Genomic DNA, 16150 nt, shown 5'->3' with positions numbered 1-16150 from the left:
TGTCGGTTGGCTCGGCGGCCGGTTGGCGGGTCGCCGCGCGCCGTACTATGTCCGAGTAGTGCGTACGGGAGCACGCCGCGTGGGCGGTGCGTGCCCACCGCTGTGTGGGTTCATCTTGACTTTTAACTTCTCGGTGTGCCGCATTGTTTTGTACCAGGAAATGTCAACTTTGTAGTTATAAAGGCTGAATTAAATCATAGCAGAGCAAGTCCACTCTATATTCGTAGTACCTAGCTGTGACATTACCAGTCGATTATTGAGATAGACCAAGTAATCCTAACTTCCACTTTCGACAAAGGGTCAATTCCACTGACGCGAAGCTAGCAGAGTGAGGCAGAGGTGATCGTTAGGTAATTAGCTAATTACAAAATGTGTTTTTACTTTCGTATCTTTCATCGGGCGCAGATTCTTAAAGTATTATATAGTTTTAGACGAATACGTTGACAATTTCATTTAGCGTATAAATAAAACTACTTACTGATATCCGTGACGTCGTTCCACTTCATGATGACGTCAGTGCAAAAATCACCTGAAACAAGAACAAGGCTTTATAAACAACACGTTAAACAAAACAGTAAAGACTACTGATGAAGGAGTCAGCTTATTAAGGAACGCCAACTGTGGATATAATTTACAAATTGCTTTTTGATGCTGGGTTATAATCGATATACGCAATAGGAATGTAAAAAAACAGTTAACTACACGTCATATGTCATGTAGGCTCGTCGCCAGTAAATTGTATCACCATCTTCAAAAGAAATAACAAAGCCCCGCTAAATCACATACTGTCGACCATCCTCAGACTTGGCAATGGCACTGACTATTTTATTTTTGTATTGTTATTCCCTGAATAGATTGTACATGGAATACATCAATTCTGCCAAGCCTCTGTCAGAGCCAATCAAGCGAAAATCATTCAGCCAAATCACTTCCAAGTTAATTAATTACAACTATGTACTATAAATAACACAACTACAGTTACTATTTCACTGCAATTGTATCTAGAATAGTCAAAATTAACATATAATGTATTTTTTATCTGTGAGAATGGGAATTTTCACAATGACTATTCCTTTAATTATAATGAAACATAATGGTGAAGAATTGGAAGTGAAAAAAATGTGTAATATTGCATACAATAAGAGATGGTCTGCGTACAGGTTACAGCCTGTAGACACGCGACCAGCCGCCAGCCAGCGGGGCTGCGCCGGCGCACCGGCGGCGGCGGGCGGCACATGGCAACTATGTAACATGTCATAAACGACAACACGCTTATTCTCGTCGTCGCTAACAACTCAACAATAAGCTTTCTTCCTCGAGTGGTATTGACATGCAAATTTACATTTTCTATTCTTCGAACGGCTCGTTCGTTTCCCATCAGGAAAATTCCGTCACGTCGGTCGTTTGTAACTAACATGAAGCCATCTTATTTATTCCTGATTATTGTGCTGTAAGGTGCGTGACTGATAAACCATTATCTAAAGTAAAGGTATATTCCGTGAAAATCGCGGAACATTTTATCCCCGAGATAGTTTATCTACTAACACTCCAACGATAAATAGAACTATCGTCTGTTTTATCAATAGGTTAACTATTAATAAATATATCGAAAATATCGATGTTATTCATATCTGTGAATGTGGTGGACTAGGTTTATATTTGAGGACAGACGAGTCCGTTCCTATCGCTTCAACCCAGGTTTTTGCGCTTACGTATTAATTGAAAAACGCAATAATGAAAACAGATTAAGCGTTAAAGCAAAGCTACCAGTGCGTCTGACAGGTGCGACTTCACTTGCACGTGACTTGCCGTAAGCATAGCAGTCAGGATTCTTTATCAAGTTAAATAGATGGCGTCATTGGTAGAATAACCCTCAAATTATAATTTGAATCGTAACGCATCACAGAACTTTTTGAGAGATAAGAGCATTTAAGCGAGCATGCGATTAGTCGCGCTCGGACTGCGTAGCGTGTCACGGTGTCGTGTAGCCGTCCTTAGCGAGGAGTTCACGACACGCAGCCCGCGACCTCCAACCATTCCATTAAAACAATTTGCAATCAACAAGCACCATTCTAAATACTTTAGATATAGGACAAGTGATAAACTATGTTACCATACTTCAGTACAACAATCTTATCTGCTCGACTCATTCTTTCTGTAATCATTTCAGGAACCTATTAATAACGTGATAGTGCAATTCATGTGACATTGATTATCAGATAATCGTACGACGTTTGGACAGATTTCGTTAATCCATAATTTGTCTACTTAAAATGATAAAAGTCACGCAATTTTTTTACAACTGCACCATGCTTGATTATGATCACGCTATACATGGACAGAGTAAGATAGTAGAGATAAAAAGTATGAATAGTGTTATGGGATTCAGTAAATAATGTTCCAGTTATATTTCTCAGTCCATGTCAAAGGAGAAGCTATTTATTTAGTTCCTATTGCAAAACAGAAACAGGCTAAATTAAACAACTAAAAAGAGCAAGAATCGATAAAGATTGATATCAATCATCAAGAGTTACACTTTCGTTTAGTAAGTTGTTTCCCAGTAGGTATCGCCGAGTCGCGACCCTATTCGTGAAGTTATGATCGACCGGCTCTCCTCGGACAGGGGCAAGGGGCATTGACTTCTCGGATAGACCTACATAAACCAGCGGGCTGTCATCTAATAACTTGTCAATTATATCGATAAACGGTCCTGACAGTACTATGATTATTATGCCAATACATGGAACATGCAAGTCGGGGTTCGCATAAGCGTCGGTCGCCGGTCGCGGGCGGTCGCACCGCGACCCACTTGCACGGTTACGGCGACCGGGCGACGACCTCGCGATTTCGTAGTCCTTTCGCTAATTCATTGCGAATTAATGAAGCTACATGCAGCGATGTGCATTGCTCGATTACTTAGTAGCTATGACGTGTCAGAAGAGATCAAGAAGCGTTGGATCGCAATTAACGAGAGGATGATTAACTCTGTTTCTCAACGTAAAGCAATCACATTATTTAGCATATTTTAACACAGATTCCGTACCGATAATTGCGTTTGTAAAGTGTAATTACGGTTACACTGAGCTGGAGCTACTCAAACGGAGATTATGTATAATTACTATAGTATCGTAGTGAGACAATAAGACAATAAAACTGTCGATGCCTGTGCATTTGCCTGAGTATAGAGATTAAATAGGGAGTAAGCGTCGTGTTTTGTTTGCGTCCGTCCACATCATTCAAGCGACTAGGCCATTTTAAATGGACGTTCACCTTTGCCTCGGGACGTCTAGCTATAAACGTGTTTTCCTAATCACGAACACCCCCGGGGAGCCGAGCGCCCGCACTAAACACCACTCTTTAAAAACCTTGTCTTGTGTACAATGCACAATGCACATATACTGCAAGTACGGAAACAACTATTTGAGACAATATTTTTATGTTAATCGGCAAACATTATATAGAAACATTAATAGGGCATCGATAATTGTAATGGGAAGTACCACTTTTAAATACTAGAAAAACCAGCAGAATTTATTCCGTATATAGTAATTACTAAGTAGTTTATCATTGCTCGTATTGTAAAGGCGAACGTTTGTGAGTTTGCAAACAGTTCTAACAATTTTGGAATGGAGTTTGCTTAAACCTGACGTAACATATAGACACTGCATTTAATTTTGTATTAGCTGCTAAGACCACAGAGCGTTAGAAAACATATTTTTTTTTTATACAGGTACCTATATCAATGTTTTCCCTTTTCTTCCAGAATCTAGAGTTCATTATATTTTTAACCTAAAACAAATTATTTCTAAACTTAAAAGAAACAGTTCGCAATAGACTGATGATGGCAAGCGAGCGAAGTGTGAGAGTCGTTAGTATTTTATAAAGCTAACCGTGCGTTTTTTCTTATCCGATGTAATTAGTGCGACATGGTGCAACGTATCGACTAGCGTACAGAAGTACTTAACAATGTCGTTAGACTTAAATCATTGTTTAGAGAAAGATGAGATTTATCTCCAGGACTGAGTAACGACACTCAGATGTTCGTTGTTCCAGACGAATTGTCGTGTAATTGTTGAAGCATCGCGAGTCGTAAGTCGCCATTGGCAGTTGCGTATCTGTGAGTGCAGGCGCGGAGCAGCGCGCGCGACGCGGCCGACGCGAGCGTGCGTCGCGGTAACCTCCTCGACCCGGTTTCGGTTCAGAGTTGAACGGCCCCGCTCGCGCTGTGCCTACAGTTTGCACCTCCCGCCGCCCGCGAGCCGGCAGCCTCACGTGCAGCCAGATACCTCCCACTTCACTACGCTTAGCACCATACGCGTCACGGTAAAACGCGAATCTATTATGTCAAATGCAACTCGAACACTTTCTAGTGCCAGATTTGAAACGATTGAATACAGCCGTTCAAAAGCAGAACCACGAAAATTAGGAGGATATCACAGATTCGTCTACAATTTGTGAGACAGTGAACATATTTTTTTTGGATTTTTAAAGCAGAGTTATTATTTTAAGGCCGTGTCATACTGTCTTTGCAGAATTTTAGATATAAAACAATAATTTCCTAATTATTTAATGTGAAATTCCAATCCGATATTACAAAACGATAAACGTGAAAGATGTATTTGCACAAAACTATAATAACATTTGAATAAGAAGGCCAGACCAAGATGTGTAATATTCACTTCAGTGAAGATCAATAATTACAAGTATAATAAAAAGCCTCTTAAACATTATAAACACCAGTTGCGACATGAATTCGACAACTACTGGTTACACTTGTAATGTGTGTCACCAAAATAACTATTATCTCGAAGTTCACCTCAGGTTAAACTATAATAATTACAATAGTAGGCCGGCCTACTACGGAACGATAGTGAACGAGTCTACAGTTTCTTTTGGATCTCAAAGCATTTAAAGTAATCATAACATTGCGCAATCGATATTGTTTATATTAACTTAAAAGAGCAAGACATTAATGTGACACAGATAACCGCCAGATTACATGTCTATATGTATATAAAAACAAAGAAAACATTAGTACCTGTAGGTATTAGTGAAAAAAGATAAAGTAGTTATCAGGATATCGTTATCGTGTGGAGAGCTCACTTGGAGGCAATCAACAGTACAGTGAATACATCGCGCCAGATATCAACTGGTAGGTGTGGAGACACCACGCGGCAGGCTCCCCGCAGACCATGATAACACCTGATGATAATGTCTTCGTAAACATATTCGTCAACGTCACAGTTCAGTAACTGAATTTTCTAGTTAAAAGTTATTTTTTCATAGAATGGTTACAAACTTGTCGACGCGATTATCTTGTACTGATAAGAAAAAAAAATCCCCATCAGTAAAAATTTCGCCACCCACAACTTTCTAATGGTTCGACCAATTTAACAAAGATGTCTGTCAAACTAAATTGAAATCGCTCAATTCGTTCGGGAGTTATGATGTGGCATCATAGCTCCCGAACGGAACAGAAGAAGCAGACAGACACGACCAACCTATAACAGTGAAGGACAACGCTGAAGTCAGACAGACATCGTAGTGTGACTGCGTGAGTAACAATAACGAGCTATTTAAAACGCTGCGCCTAACGAACTCTCTAACGATCGATTCTTAACTGAATGTTTGAAATGTTACAGTTCAAATGATCCACGTGGACAACTAACAATGGCAGATAACGTGCAATGAATTGTTGCTCTTAACTTTTATTAGAACTGGTTCACCAGTCTACTTGTTGTTTATTTCTAGACATTAATGTTTTGCATAAGAGTAAATCGCTTCTCTTCTGCTACACTTGAATAATATTTTAGTCCTGATTGATAAATATGTACACGTGTACATGTGCCCGTTAGTCGCCCAGGCTTACGGGAGCCGATAACATGACAGTTTGTTAGGTGCCGATGACAGTCGTGTAACGTGTTCAATTATACAATAGAGCAGCTGAACCAAGCACCGGCAGCTTTGTTTGAATGAATCGTTTACCCTAACATTACAGTGATTGTCAGGCACGCGCATAATGATAGTAAAACATGTACTTCGTCACGTACGATTCTAATAACTCTGCAGATTATGTCCTGAGCCGCGACCTACCACAATCTAGGCAAGTTATGTAACTCCTGCCTACTGCTTATCATGTTACGTAAGAAGACCAACAAACAACACCTCGCGATCATCGCGACTCCTGCCTGACTCAACCATCACTCAGTAGAATTATAATAAAGCAGTTTATATATCTCACAAACAAGTTTCTAATCAATTTATATGGAAATAAATGATTTTGCCGTGAGTTGCACAGCGCGCTCCCTGAATCTACACAGTTTACTCCGTACTGTTCCGGTCGGCGTCGCGGCTGCCGAACAAAGTTGCGCGTTTATTATTACGCACTCCTTTACCATCCTTAGTTAATACGTACGGACGGTACAACATTCCCGCTGATAAATTTAAACTGGTTTCCAATTTTATGGTTCCGCCACTTAAAAAGCAACATTTAAAACCCCACCGAGTTCGCGTGGAGTAGGGTTGCTCGTTACAAGAGCCGGCACCGCTCCGGAGCGGGCGTCTCGTAAAAAACGATATTCGAGTAAAAACAGGCCCCCGGGACCGGCCCGACCGGTGCCGTGACGTAACTTATACTAATAACAACCTCGCCAACATATGTTGACGGAAATCACGTATTACAGCCAGCCATGCACATGCCAGGACCAGAGGATACCGCGTTTTTGTACTCGCGAAATCACTAACAAGAGGAAATCGATGTCAGCAACAAGTAACATTAACTATTCTCATTTATAATAGTCGGTAAGAACTGGTTTTATGATGGGAAACATCGTCCAGTGGGAGAATCTTATTCAGTATTCTGAATTTCTGACATCTCCACTTGTTATTTTATCTAGGCTGTCTTATCTTCATAATTAAACGTATTGTGAGGTATACAATATTATGTTGGCAGACAAGAGTGTTATAACGACATAAATTTGTCCAATATTTAAAACTCTTTTAGTTTGGATATCCTATGAGTAAAAATATTAAACAACTAAAAATATTCAAATGAAAACAGCTGACCGATGCTGCACAAATCTTAGTAAATAGCTTGAGTAAACTTTAGGAAAATATCATTTTTGTTGAGTAAAGAAGAAAAATGGACTACACATTACAGGTATAAGCTGTATGTCTTATAAAATACCTTATGTATTCTGTAGAACTGATTCTTCTTCAGCGGGCATTTAGCGAGACTTTAACGACTCCAAACAAAACAAATAGGAAATTAAACACCAACAGCTATGTCGTTAGAGGTGTTGATAAGGATTCTGGTACAATAAGCCAGCAGTATAATTGATGCCAAAAATGTTTGTATTAGATGCAACATCTATGCAAAAATATGTAATACTAAAACTGATTTGTTCGATTCGTGGTCATTTACACATTAAGTCAATATACTTTGATGATAGATACGAGAGCTGAAGGATAGATTGGCTAAGTAAAAACTTTTAAGGGCTGGTTTTTGCTTGGAGGCCCTGATAAATTGCAGTAACTACGTCGAACATTTTCTCTGGCAAATTTTGTTTCCGAAAACTCAACCTAGACTAGGTAGAGCTTAGTATAACCAGAAGGGTGTTTTTCACGCTATCCCTATCAGGCACACGGCACAGATTGAAAAAGTTTATTAATACTAACTGTCAAATGCTCATTAATGAAAATCGATGAAAGAGAAATGTTGCTTCCAGCAAAAATCCTCGAAATCTTATCCAAGCACACTCGTAATACCACACAAATGAAACCACCACTAAACTGTTCAACCAATCAGTTTGTCAAACCTGTCGATACATTCTGATAACACTACCGCTTAGGTTTTACTGAAAATACCAAGGTCAATGTGATAAATTAAATAGGTAACCAAATGTAGAAAACCACTTTATAGACTCGGTGAAAGTTACGATTACTTGGTGCACGTATAAGGACGAAAATCATAAAATATACATATAATATTCGTCAAACGTGACACGTCAAACTACAAATAAGTGTGCTTGCGTCAATCGTAACCTATAAAGAAGTCAGGTGCAAATGTTAAGTACTGGGGACTTGTAGGGACGTAATCCTGCACTGAGTGGATATGCAATATAAGAAGTAGGAATAGTCTCACCGTGTCGGGCGGTCGGTCACCACGCAATATGGTTATCACTCGTATAAGTTTTGATTATGCGTCGATGTCGGGCCAGCTGACCGGCGGGGGGCGGGCACACCGACGCGCGCCGATTGGCCGTCAGCCTCATAATCTTGCACGAATGGGCAGCCCACTGCGCACGCGACTCTTATTATTCCTCGTATTTGCTTCTTGGGACTAGAAATGTCCATTTTATGCGTCAACGAGTGCCCGCGACCTGTAATGTGCCTGGCTTCTAACTTAATGTGACCGGATGCCTTATAACTAAGTGGAAACCTGTACAGTTTCCACTTAGTTGCTGATTTGCAGCAGATATTACAAATCTGGTTGCAATTCATATAAATAAAAGCGATATAAGGACCGGGCTCATTTGCCTTAATAAGTTCGCAAAAGGAATTTGTGGACTAGTATAGGATATGTCTCTGGACCGTCACGGCGCTATCTATTCATGCTACTTAGAAAGTGTTGCCTAATTCAAACCTCGGCCCGCAATGATTTTGAGATTAATCCAAGGAAGGCACTACCTATTCTAACCACCGAATAACTTCGGGTCGCAAGCCCCACCTTCAACAGTTCGAACGCCTGTAAAATACGTGCTTTTATTTCGGTAGATTATGATAGATCATCCGAGCCGGGTTGGCGGCACGAGGACTCACTACACATTAAGATACATCCAAACGTCCATGCAGACCTAACTCTGCGCCTCATTGCCGATCAGTTAGCCGCGTACGGGCCGCGCCCGCTCTGCGCCTGCGCGCCGCCAGCCGCCACGACTAGCATCGTAATGTAAATAACAACCAACGTTACTTTCATGTATTCTAAACGCAGGTTAACCCTGAATTTTGGTATTATCACATTTACAAGGCAAAACAGCATTATGGACTGAATTTGAATTTGGCAATGTTGCTATTCCTGAATACGTTTTTAATTTAAGTAAATATTGGCATATATTATTTTGAAGGGTAAAAACGCAACCCTGTCGTCCACACATCTGTCCGCCCCGGCACCAGGCTGAATCTCATGAACCATGATGGCTATTACAACCCGTGTTGTGACTTAGTGTTTGCAACTGGAGCTTTGCCTTGATCTTTATTTTTCACCTCGAAATTGTTTGTTTACCCAAACTGTTTATTTTAGCCTATGTGTGCGGAACCCTCGGTGACGCTAGTCCGACTCGCACCTGACCGGTCATATTTAACATGATCTGGGAGCGGTAGTCTTTCATCCGGTGACCGTGCTCCGCTCAATTTCCTAAACAACTAAACAAGTCAGTATAAATATTTTGTAATACATTTACGAGTTACAATGGAGCAAAACATCAGCTCGCCGGTTGGGTCACCGCATTGTTTGTTAGAATTAGTTATCGGCGCCATTGTGTCGACCTCGAACCCAGGAATCATCGGCATGCTAATGGTGCGAGCCAGCCCGATTACAAATGTATGTAATCTTCAAAGCTATGCCGATATTTACGTTTCGTTGCGAAACTGGTATAGCTAAACTGACCATTTTATGGAATGCAGCCAATTATAAGCCGAACATTTAACACTATCTTGTGCTTAGCGTATTGCAATCTACAAACGAACATTCGACAAATTACCTAGGAGCAATTTTGGTAATCATCATATATCTGATGCATCTGTGCGTAATTTATATGGCAGTAGTAGCAGACTAATGGCAAATGGCTTACAAATAACGTGAGCCGCAGATAACGAACGTATCAACATCAGACAGCTATCATGTGGTTTGCTGCCAAGTGGGCAGTAGCAAATGAGGATGATAGGTATACGAAGAGAAGAACTTTTCTGAACATTGCTAATGATCAGGGTATGATTATTGTTCATCTTAAAGAAATGTACGGCACCATTGACATCTCTGCAGCGTGTACAGTTACGTGGCCCGCCTGTCCCCGGCAGCCGGCAGGCAGGGCTTGTGGTGGTGGTGAGGGGAGGGGGGAAGGGTTAAGCAGGCAGCGTGCTTTTTGCAGCACTCGTCGCCGTCGACACACGGTACGCGACGCGCACGCCATGTTGGGGCATGCGCGCGCGCAGGGGGCCCATTCACAGTGCAATTGTCAATTGATGGGGAAGAACACGATTCACGAGCGTTAGGGCTACCACCAAAGACGTAATCATAACTTAATACGAAATAGTATAACTTTTACTTCAAACTACAATTGAAAATATTTGTTGCTGAAAATGTGAAAATTAACACAATTTCCGCAAAAATACGCAAACGAAAATCAGCTTTGAAACAATCATCAAGAAGTAGAAGAAATATAGAGAAATCACTTTTCACCAGTAAAATTCTTTATCTCTATAATAGACATAACATGAGATACGTGTAGCACCCAACTGGGGCAAAACATTTTTATGAATACAATTTTTAAATTGGTATTATTGAAAGATAGAAAAAAAATGGCAATACTGTAGACACATATATAACTTATTTTTTAATGTAAATTATTGACTTTAAAAAATAAGTTATATACATATGTAATACAAAATACAAGTTTGGTTTGCAGAACCTGCAAGGAGTATGAAACTTTGCAAAATATATCGGACACTTTGTTTTCCGTGTGGTAGCCCTGCGCCTGCGCATCCGGTAGGCATCTCTTCGTGAGCAAGGGCTTCGGAGAAATGGCCACCAATTAATTTATCCACTTTTGGAGATATGTTTTATTCATAATATTGCGACGCACGACGCATACAGTGCGATTCAGTGCAATTAGAATTTTAGGATTCGAACAGTGAAGTCTACCTGCAGTATAGTGAGTAGGAACCTAGTATTTAATTAGTATCAGCTTAGTTCGATTTACGATGGAGAATAAACCGAAACTGGAATTTATAAATGAATAAAAATGAAAAATATATGTAAATAATAATAGAGACAAGAACAATATTCAAGTACTGTATTAAACAAAGTTATTAAATATCTGTTTCACCTGTTCACATGTTCAAGTTTACCTAGAAAGTTACTACAGAGGCAGTGTATAGCTGTGGGCATCCGAATCATAAAGAGGTACAATATGCGCCGCCATGCACGTCTAATAATGGGAGTATTTACAAGCATGATGTCACATAGTTTGAGACAACACAGAGGCTAACAGAGCGCGGCATACGCGGGCTGCGCGCGCGCACTCACCTGAACAAACACGACAGCGGACTCCTGATAACTGTCAAGGACAACTATACGTGGCTACTACAATGAAATATATATTTGCGTAAATGAGTAGGTAAACACTACTTCAAACTATCAAAATGCTATTAGATATAAAGCTTAAAGAGTCCTACATTTGGACATTTCATACTCATCATTCTCGTAAACTAATACGACTTCCATATAAAGGATTGACTGCATATTTAAGAGAAAGGTTAGTTCAGAGTGCTTTACTTGACTTGACTTATGGTATTGCTATGATCTATTAAGAGCCGAGAACCAGCGCGCTAAATACATTAGCAAACAAATTAATGGAAGATAGTTGCGTACGGTATAACGTTATTTGTTCATAATAAAATCGAGTGTTCATTTGTAAACGCCACGTTCCATATATGTATTTATACTGTAGAAAAACATATTCAGTGTAAGCAGTATGTATCCCACGATTGTGTCTGACCGCCGCGCGCTTCCACTGTCCGCGCTCCGGTCTCGAGCTGTGGAGGCCCTCGCTCGCGACTCTCGCGGAGACGCGGATTCACTTTTTGTTCAAAAAGATGAACGAGCATTTCGCCGAATGTGATTTGTAGACGGTTGTAAATCTAACGTTTCTTATACTGCAATGTTTTCAAGAGGATATGAGCCTGAAGCGACGAATTATCCACTGGTTTAATCCGGGTTTTTTATTGTTGAGGTTGTTGTACAGCAACGAAGATCAACGGGCAATACACTGACTTATAGCGTAGTCATAATGGGTAAGTCTTACGCACCGGATATAGTCTACGTTGTATTAGGCTAAATACAAAATAATATTATTCAAAAATAAATAATCTGAAAACTTGTCACTTCATGCCGACTCATACTATATTGCAATCAAACAAAGAAACTGTCGATTGGGGAATATGTTGCGATAACGGATTTACATCTCTAAATATAAATGTGAACCTTACCCATGTCTCGAACAAGTTCTTCCAGAGCAATAGAAAGTTACCAACACATAATAAAGTTATAATAATTATAGCGATCAAGAGCGCGACATGCCGGCTACTGAACGTCCCTGCGATAGCCGGCTCGCGATAAACAAACGATGTGCAGGGTTATCGCCGCTCGATAGGAAATTAATATCAAAACATAATAACTACACTCACTCGATAACACTTGTTTACCTGGATCATGCACTCGTCACTAACCACCCATTAGGAAGTAATCAATCCTTAAAATTACTGAGAATCACCAATAAGTGATAAATATTGTAAGAAAAAGCTTATTTACTCGTTTCTGAACGAAAACATTGTATACTAAAATATCTAATTAATATCTTTGAATATCCATACAAAAATTACACCCATTTAGAAATGTAATCTTGAATAAAGTTATAGAAAGTAATAAGATTGTTGACAAGAAAATATCGGATGCTTGATACCGTTATCTAATAAAGATAAAAACAACAACTATACAATCAATAACAGATACCGATTAAATTACGACAAATTACAGCAATTTGCTGGAAGATTCGATTGCTCTAGCTTGCATTGTTTAGTCTGAGCTTATTGTTAAAGATAATTGCTCACTATCAGGCCTCTGCCAAAGACGTTTAAGTTGTACTCATTTCTTTAACTCATAACTACTTCACAGCCACTTTAAATAACAAATAACCACCGACGATCTGACAGATGTGTTCTGTTCTAAACTAAGATTAGATATATGGATACTATAAAATAATGTTAGGGAAGGAACGCAGAGTTCTCAGTAAAACCCGTTTCAATAGGATCAACTGGATATAGTAAGCCTGTAGCAGTAGTAAGTAGCTGTGACACCTATTCGAGTTCATACTTAATAGGGTTCATGCGACTTCTAGGAACATCGCAGCAGCTGAGTACGTCAGAAGGTTAAACAATGTTAAGAGCATCAGACTTCAACAGGATCTGAATATAAAAAGGTGCAAGAGATAAATTATCAAATAAATTTCTCAAGGGTGACGCGATGTAAAACAGTTGGTAAACATAACATCGCTGTGAACTGGTTACAAAGAAGCTAAAGGTCAAACAGAATGAACAAACACAAGAAGATTAAGAGATTAGTTATTGCAGCATCATGTTATTGCCACCAGCCCGTTGTTTTATGACGTGGCAAAGTGCAAGCAAATAATTGATTACATGCAGCTCAGGCACATGCCACTGTCGGAGTTCCACTGTGCTGGTATTACAACTCTTTCTTTAGGCGAACGGCGGGAGTAGCGTAATCCAAAAGTTTGTTAAAAGTTATCCGTCTTACGACGGGGATTTATTAGAGATAGTAACCTAACGCAACAGGATAAGTGTTTATTGAATTAAAACATATTTTAGATACGACCGACGGTCGAAAGTAATGCACAATTTCAATGTGAGAGTTTTGGAGGAAGCTACATATGTCCTGCTAAGTGAGCTGTAAGTGCCCTTGAAAAGGTTCGTTCCAAATATATGTATGGTGTCACTGACAACTTTGCCGCCGTAGCTAACACGATATCCGTCTTATCACAATCAATCAGATTCTGGTCACGTCACGAATCACGTTTGTGGACCGCATGCAAAAAGAGCATTCAAATGATGTTAGCATAACAAGAGTTTTAGAAAATCTTCAGTGAAAAGGACAAAAATTTAAAAATTAACAAGCAACTAAGACATTGAAAATAATCTTAACCTACGAAACGAAATCTCTACGTTAGGAAGACATAGAACTATTAGAATGATTCACGTATTTATATCGTGCCAGTAATGTTACGTATAGTTTATGATGCTAATCCTCACAGCCAACACACTTATCTCGATCTTGACCACTAGGTAAACAGCCAGCTGTGTGTGCTCCGTTAAACGTGGCGAGGGTTGGGCTATCACCGGGTGTAGATGACACTATGATCAAAGCTACTACAATCAAACCATCTTTTGAACTTCTAAAAATATTTGTCTTTCTTAAATAGTTTGGTACAACGGTATTTTCAAACAGCGCCCAAATAATGATTTCAAAAACTGGATGCACCAAATAAAATCAGTAGGATTACCTTCACGATATATTTTTCGACATCAAAGTCTAGTTAGAGTGCTAGTAACATCATACGATATTGCTATACAGTTTAAACAAAGAGGTTCATGTCGGGCGGGGGTCCAGCCCTATTGTAGGGTGCTGCACAAGGGTCAGGCGGCAGGTCCCGTCCCCTCGCGATACACAAGGTCACAGAACAATGCAAGACGATTGTTTTCAAAAAACATTCCGATTAAATATTGTATAGCTTCAAAAGTCAAGGTTAGTGCTTTTGATCGAAGCAGTATTTCAAAATATATTTATCGTTGGCAGGTTCGATCAAAATAAATCTTTCAAGTAGGTTGCTATTAGCAATAAACAGCTGGTGAGCGCTCAAACTAAAATATAATGATGATACTCTGAATCGTGTAAAATAAAATGATGTTAAGATTTCACACACTAAGCATTATACCAATACAAAAAGCGATCAAATCGCTAAGCTGCCACGTACTGCACAAACATTCACAGCACAGATATAGAATCTCGCATCGACATAATAATAAGTAAACAAGTTATTAGCACATGAACTAATTGCACTCAAACGGACGCACGTTATATTAGGGCAGTTGTAGAGCGGCGATATCTCGGCCGAACGCAGGCGACGCTTTAAAAACAAACAACATCGTTATCAATGCCGTGGAAAAATTTAATAAGTGCAGATACGAGCCATGTGTGTACTAAATCTAATTATGTTATTAGTGGAGTTGCGTGCGCGCGCGGCCGGGCCTGCCAGGGGATCTGCAGTAGGTCCACTACACAACACGATGGCGACTACCCAAACATACCCAAACAACATTCCTTGCAGGTAGCTTACGAATAGAATATTTTATCGTTAACATTTTCAGTTTCCTTTCGTTAACTTTTCCTGATAACATTTTCAAACACTATAAGCATGCTCAATACTCTCTATATACTCAATCTGGCACCAGCTTGAAACTGCAAATAATATGGTTACATGCAAATACGAATCACATACAGGTACTATCCAAATATCATGTGTCAAGTCAATTCCAGTATTGCAACTGCAATACTGGAATACGTTCATAAATCGATCGCGCGGCTATTAGTGAGACTTCTGCACTACAAGCAACTCGTGATAATGGGGAGTGCAGACTGCGTGCCGATGGTGGTGGCGACCTCGTGGGGAATAAATTATCGCAATACGGAACATGATTGATGGCACGTTTTAAACCTGACGAGAAATTAACAGACAGGGCTACATGTACACAGATACTATAAGCCAGGCAGGAAAAGACATAATAGTTTTTTTTTATTAATACGTCACAAACATAAATGAGTCGAGTGAGCTAGTCTAATGTTACTCATTGATGTAGGGCCAATGTTATCAAGTTTAGCGTGAAATAGGAAGTATGACGTGTGAGCAAACGGGCCTACAACACGGCGCTAGAGGGCTGAGCGACGAGGCGGTGCAGCGGATATTATGTCAAAACAAACAACACTATCAGCGGATCAAGTTGTGCAGATAACACTGATATATCCTCCCATCACTGATTTGTTTCACACGTTGCGTTGCGTAACCTTAGAGAACAACACACCCTTATCGGCCGCTGATAAGATAACCACGGTTGGTGGCTAAGAATAGGTCGCCTCACGATTCGTAAACAGAAATATTAAAAGTAGATTTTTAGGTGTCGTAACGTGTGATGGAAAAAATTATACATAGGTATGTATGAAAATGGTTAGTCCAATTATTTCTATATCAGTGCATTAAGTTGTAATAAATACAAGATCAAAGCTTTTGCATTGAATGTTACA

At 39.8% G+C, this 16150-nt stretch overlaps 1 protein-coding gene across 1 annotated transcript in view; it reads right to left on the bottom strand.

The window, feature by feature from the left end:
• Positions 1 to 16150, bottom strand: part of LOC113497511 (formin-like protein 18) — a gene marked incomplete at its 5' end in the record, with an annotated part of 39618 nt that overhangs the window by 20184 nt on the left and 3284 nt on the right. Inside the window, one exon of the mRNA XM_026877087.1 lies at positions 479 to 529. Coding sequence (XP_026732888.1) covers positions 479 to 529 — 51 coding nt within the window. The remainder of the gene's footprint in view (positions 1 to 478; positions 530 to 16150) is intronic.

The sequence above is a fragment of the Trichoplusia ni genome, chromosome 9, assembly GCF_003590095.1.
Source record: "Trichoplusia ni isolate ovarian cell line Hi5 chromosome 9, tn1, whole genome shotgun sequence".
NCBI classification, from domain to species: domain Eukaryota; kingdom Metazoa; phylum Arthropoda; class Insecta; order Lepidoptera; family Noctuidae; genus Trichoplusia; species Trichoplusia ni.
Note: the sequence above shows the minus strand (reverse complement) of the source record. Positions and strands in the feature narration are given on the sequence as shown.